Below are 6,465 nucleotides of genomic sequence, written 5' to 3' on the forward strand. Positions count from 1 at the left end.
TTAATTATTNTTTTTTTTTTTTTTTTTTAATATATATATCCGCATTGCTGCATAGATGCACAAATGTAAAAATAATTCAACTAAACGTGTTTAGTGTTAGCGTATCCGCTAGAGATATGTACTAAAAAAGGAGGATCGTTTTTTTTTTTAAATTCTTATATTATTGTTTAAAATTTACGTAATATGTATTAAAATGAAAAACGAAGAAAAAGGGAAGAATGAAAAAGGTAAACACTATTAGCAACAGGAGTTAGATAAAAAATATTTCCTTACAAAAGGGGTAACGCCAAATAAGAAAAACTTTGTGAACATACACAAAAATCAACGTGATGACTTCTTGTCACACTCTGAATTGTGCATTCATTCGATAAAAATTGTTGCCGAATATGCTTGTGCTTTAAGGGGAAGAATTATTTGGAAGCTGGCATAAATAAATGCATATATATATATATATATATAATATATGTTCGTTTATTTATTTACTTATTTATACATTTTGTATTTTTGCTTGGAAGAAATGCACATCTGTTGTTTTGCCCCCTTTTCGCATTAGCAGTGTATCAGCATGCCGTAAGAAATAAGTAGGTGAAAATTTTGCCATTCCAAAAAAATAAACTACGATTTTTTTTTTTGCTAAATCGATACAATGCAATATGCACACGAATTTTAGTAAAAGACAATTATGCAGGTTAACAGTTAAATGGACAAAATAAATTTCCCTTTTTTTTTTAATGCATATCTATTTGATTTTTTTAACGTAAATTGTAAAAGCGTATCTTGAGTGAAAAATTTTTTTTTTCTGAGCATTTTTATTTAACGATTTTAATATTTTCTTAAAAAAAAAATTTTAGCATATTTGTGTGCACGAAGAAATTTGTTTAATTTCCATAAATATTCGACGTTTTAAAGTTGTTATTTTCTTTAAATTTTTTTATTTTCATTAATAAAATGGACTTGTCGAGTTGGAAAGGTTTTCGCCTTTTGGTGCATCACATTTAGAGCTGCTTCTTTTATAAATTAATGAGTAAAAATGAGTGAATACCTTATGGCAAAAATGAATGAATACATACTGTGTATGGCTAAAAAGTGGCCGACGCGAAAATTTTAAAAAGCAATAAAATGGTAGAAGCTGAAATAAAGTTATTCAATTCGGGGAAAAAAAATGTTTAAGTGAATCTCAAGAACGAGATCAAAGGCCCCCATGTTAATTTCGATATTTCTGCTTTAAAGGACATGTTATATTTATATAAGCAAAATAGAAAGGGTTAAATTTTTTTTTATAAATTACCGCTTTTATCAAAAGATCATAAAACTTTTTGTAAGGAATAAAATTTAATAATTGTTATTTTGCTGTAATTTTTAACAATCTGGAATTATCAGTTGTAATTTCCCATTCGATCTGTTTGAATGTGGTTTCTGTTTTATATAGACGGATACAGTTTCAATGTGTACGCTAAAATGGAATTTTCCATTAAAAAAATGATTCATCTGTTTTTTCTCATTACATTCTTTCCAAAAAGAGCAAACAGAAAAAAAAAAAAAAGAATATAGATTATATATGTACAAATCTTAACAACCATTATTTATGTTAAAAATAATTCCGTTCTGTTCTAAATAAAAATGCGAAAAAGAACACTGCGTGCTGCATGCATAAAAATAAAAATAATCCGAAGCAGCGTTCGAAGATTTTCTGTTGTTGCGTCGTTATTCTATTAAATTGGCACCATCCATTTACGTAGATGACATAAATGGGTGGTAGGTATATGTATCAATCATACATATATATGTATGTATTCCTTCTCATTATAAAGTATGAATTATTGTAAGAACAACAGGAAAACTTTCAATTTTTCCAAAAGTATGAAGTGCGAAATGTGAATTAAGAATTACGACTTACTAATTGCGACTTACGAACTGCGAAATATGAAACACCGTTTATTATGCGATAAAAAGAACATTTTAAAAATTGTCACATTTTAGTATCGAAAGTGGTAGCATATTCTTACTACTTCCAGACAAGGCAATTGTAAAAATACATATATATATGTACATACACGTATTAAATGCTGCAAGCTTAAGTTTTACATAAGGCCTTCTATATTATGACGAAACCATCTAAAAATGGAACCAGTCAGTTTTAGTTTTATATAGCGATAACAGTGGGTTCATTTTTTCCCCTTGTTTTTTTTTAAAATTTTATGAATAATTAAAATAGAAAAAGAGTAGTGTGGAAGGACAAGTAAAATAACACCTACGCACGGATTGCTGGTACAGTTTTGTATGTCTCACATATTAATTTTTAGGTGACACAAAAGAAGGAAGTTAATCTACCCGCAGAACTATTTTACAATGAATTGATAAAAAACATTGAGGAAGATTATAACAGTTTAATCTCAAATCATGCACATATATCAACGGAAAAAGAGGAAATCTATTGGTTAAAAAGTCTTCTAAACAAACTTATAAGATATTACAAGTACATAGGGGATAATCACAATGTCCTCAGTAAGGAAAAACGTTGAAGAGATGTTAATTTATGGTTAGATTCCGAAATTAATACCTAAAATGAAAAAACGAATGGGAATCAGGTGGTGAGACCACAGTGGAGAAATTACATAGAAACTGTATGGCATCAATTACAATATATAAATAGAGACATTAACTGTTATAGACAAATAAGCCACTTCCCACTAAAGGATATGCATAAGAGGAAGGAACTTGATGATTTTTGTGAAAATATAAATTACTATGAAAATAATTTAAAGAATCATTTTAGTGAAGATAAATGTCAAGAGTACGCTCGATGTATGGCAGATAAAAAGGAGTCTATTCTTGGGAGTGAGAAATCTTTATCCAACGGTTTTTATGATTATGCGGATTTCTAAAACCTTTCTAATAAATGTTCACTTCAATATGTAGATGAAACATTTCCTCAGGTCCAGTGAAGGAATGAATGCATCTACCAAAAGCAGACTTATGACATGTTTGGAATTGGCAAATTGTTTAATCGTATAATTTCTACGCTTAAGTCATAACATAGTTCTATCGATATTGGAAATGAATGTTTCTCGCCTGTAAGGTGTAAAGGTTTGGAAAACAGCTATGGTGTTACCTACAGCAATGTCGCTTTCGCAGCTATTCTTCTAGTTTTGGGATTTTTTTTTTATTCGTATTTAACACATAGGGTAAGATAAAGTTTTTATAAAGTTTGATATAAACACGCGACATAATAATTCTGAATTTTTCTTCTTTTTTTTGTTAATGTTTTCCCAATATGACGTAATTACATTTTACACACAATCTCGTTATTTTTTTTTTTTTACCTCTTTTTTTTTTTTTTTAACAGCGAAAAATGCGCAGATTCAATAGAATGCGACCGAAGAAAAGACGGAGAGCCATCGTGGAGTCAGAAGAAAATGAAAGAGCAATAGGGACTCCACCAAATTTCGATTCTGAATATTATTATGAAAACGAATCGGGTGACGAAGAATAAAATATGGTGGTGGAAAATAGATATGAATAGCGCCCGTTCCTATTGAATTTTTACTATGCACTGTGTCATAAGAACTCTCCATTTTGTTTTATAAAATGGGATTGAGTTATATGTGTTAATATTCCGAAATGCATAGAATGAATATTAATCTCTATCCGATAAGAAGATGGATCTGTTGGAAGATTCTACAGCTATAGGGGGAGATAAAAAAAAGAAAAAAATTCTCAAAGATGAAGATCGCTGGAAAGGAAATACTCAATATCTTAGTACTGTATGGAAGAAAATGTGCAGATAGGATTGTTTCGTAGACGGGGGGTTGGGTCGTTCCCCAAGTTATGCTAAAAATGATTAAACGTAATACATTTCGCATAATGTATTATGGGTGGTACATTATGCGTGATGTAGTTACACATAAGTTATTAATCCATCTAGGGTGAAATCGTTTCTGTTGCATAGTAGGAATAAAATAGGAATGGAAAAAAAAAAAAAATTCACATGTTTGCTTTTAACAAATGAGTTAATTTTCTTCTTACAGTCTATGTTACATGTTGCATACAACATAAATCTTAATTTGTTGATAAATATCTTTTTTTAAACCACTGTAATGAAAAAAGACAAACGTATTTTTTAAGTGAAAATATATCGCCTTTATTTGTTGTTATAACATCAATAAGGATTTAATATATTAATTAAAGCATATAAAAAGTTTAGTAGCTCTCACAGCAATGTAGTGCACAAACATGAGCTTAAATGAATAAAAAAAAAAAATAAACAGACTAACTTAAAAACGTTCTGTTGTGTGCCCTTTAGTGTGGCTTTTATAAAAAATTGGCATGGAAAACAAATGGTGGGAATATTAATGGTTCCTTTGTATCGCACATTTATGAAATATTATTAAAAAGAATTTAAAAAAAAAAATAAATAAAAAGGTTGGAGTGTGGAATTCAAAAGGTTGCTAATGAATACTTGCCTATGTGTGTGCCGAGGAGTGCACGCCTAACGTGTAATGCTTTGGACAAATTATAACTACTGTAAGAATAAGAAATTTTAAAATTTCTAAAAGTTTATTTTAGAATAATAATAGTGTAAAGTTTTGGGGTGGTTCTTCCGTTCTTTGATAAAATTCCATAAGCGTGAGCATTTGCTATATCTTAACAGGGTGTGTATTAATATGATAAAAGAAATACCAGAGACTGAAAAAATAGCTGAGCTTATTTTATAAGAACCACTATAGCTATAATGACAGCGCTTAATAAAATTGGAGAAAAAACTTTTAATTTTTAAGTAATTTTTTTATCATATTTTTTTGCTGGTTGTCAGGTTCAAAAATGTTGCATTTCTGTGCAGGGGAACATTCAAATGAATTAAAAATTTCCTGTTAAATTCTGGGATCAATATTTATTAAAAATTTACATATCGTTGATACGATGGACCTTGGACTTTTGTTTAATTTATTCTTATATTTTTTCTTTCGCGCTGCTATGTTATTCTCTTTCCATGCTGTATTATCATAATGTTTTAACATGTAGAGTATTTTTTTAACAGCATTATCTTGTCTTAATGAGTCAAATATTTCTTCAACACGTGCATCACTCTTTAGTATATTAAGCAGTTTATCAAAATTGTCGTCATATTCTAGAACCTCAAGTAGTTGTTGAAAATTTCTGTCATGCTTTAATGCATCAAGTAGCTTTTCACAGTAATCATGGTAGTTCTTTGCCTGGGGTCGCTCTTCCAATTTATCATAGTATTCGGATTTATAAAATCGCTTTTCTAATTTATGCTGATCGTTTAGTCTAGTAGGCTCTTTCTTAACGTAGTCTTTTTCTTCTAATGTATTAAACATTTTTTGAACGTTATCATTTGCTCTTTCTGCGTTATATCCCTTTAGAAAATTTTGTCCAAATTTGAATGAGTCGTACATTTTTTTAAAATGCTTATCGTAATCACGTTTTTCGAATTCGTTTTCAATGTTATCGCTATAATTGAATGAACTGTTTCTCCTTTCAAGACTATCAGCATAGTTTACCTTGCTTGGCTTCCTGTCATAGTTAGCGTCATATTCTGAAGAGGTATGCCTCTTTTTATCATTGCCTGTGTAATTTGATGTACTATAACTTTTCTTATCATTATCTTCACGATATAATTCACAGCCTTTTTTATCAAAAGAGTCATTGTTCTCTACGAATATTTCATCTCGTTTGTTTAAATTTCTTCCATAGTCTAATGTATTAAATCGCTTTTCAATTTCCTTATTACGTTTCAATGTATCGAGTGTTTTTTTAATGTTATCATCATTTTTTACTAGTTCAAACATATATTCCAGATCATCATGAAAGAATAATTTGTGCCATTTGTTTTTGTGAGTTTTGTCATAATCTTTAAGTAATTCTTTGTATCTTTTTTCTAAAGTCTTATAATCTTGTTGTAACAATGAATCTACATTGCTTAAGGATCTGCCGAGTGTTACATTCACCGTGTTATCTTCGTCATGTTCCTTATGGAAAGACTTATCACAGTTGGGCTAACAAATGGGGAATATGTTAAATGATTGCTCACGCAAGTGCATACCTTTGAATGTTTATGATATTTTCTTCAAAGGTGAAAATGTGCAGTCAGGTAAATTGAATAAACGTCTAAATGAAGTGATAAAAGTTCACCTCATCCGCGTGCCTATATGTCCACATTAAAAGGGACAATGTAAAAATTTTAATAAAAAAGGGGAATCTGTTTTTTTTCGACTCCGTGGTGTTTGCCTTTACACTCGACAAATGAGTTGGTGCAGTGGGGGGATTAGGTGTGTTGTTACATGTCCCTGAATACTTAGAGGTTGTTTTGTTGTAAGTTGTCTTAAGCATTTTCTGTTTTTTTGCTCGCTAAGTGTCATAAGTTTTTAAAAGAAATTATATTGGAAAGGGTGTACTGGTATGTATATTTATGTACATATATATATATATATATATATATATAGT

General features: G+C 29.7%; 1 protein-coding gene across 1 annotated transcript; it reads right to left on the reverse strand.

Annotated features, from left to right (window-relative positions):
* Window positions 1–4,871: 4,871 nt before the first annotated feature.
* Window positions 4,872–6,351, reverse strand: PCYB_147670 (Pv-fam-d protein; the record flags this gene model as incomplete). The annotated part of the gene is made up of 2 exons (XM_004225238.1): window positions 4,872–6,017; window positions 6,154–6,351. 2 exons carry the CDS (start codon window positions 6,349–6,351, stop codon window positions 4,872–4,874), a joined length of 1,344 nt encoding a protein of 447 aa, XP_004225286.1.
* Window positions 6,352–6,465: the final 114 nt, after the last annotated feature.

Source organism: Plasmodium cynomolgi, chromosome 14 (assembly GCF_000321355.1).
Source record: "Plasmodium cynomolgi strain B DNA, chromosome 14, whole genome shotgun sequence".
Lineage (NCBI taxonomy): Eukaryota > Apicomplexa > Aconoidasida > Haemosporida > Plasmodiidae > Plasmodium > Plasmodium cynomolgi.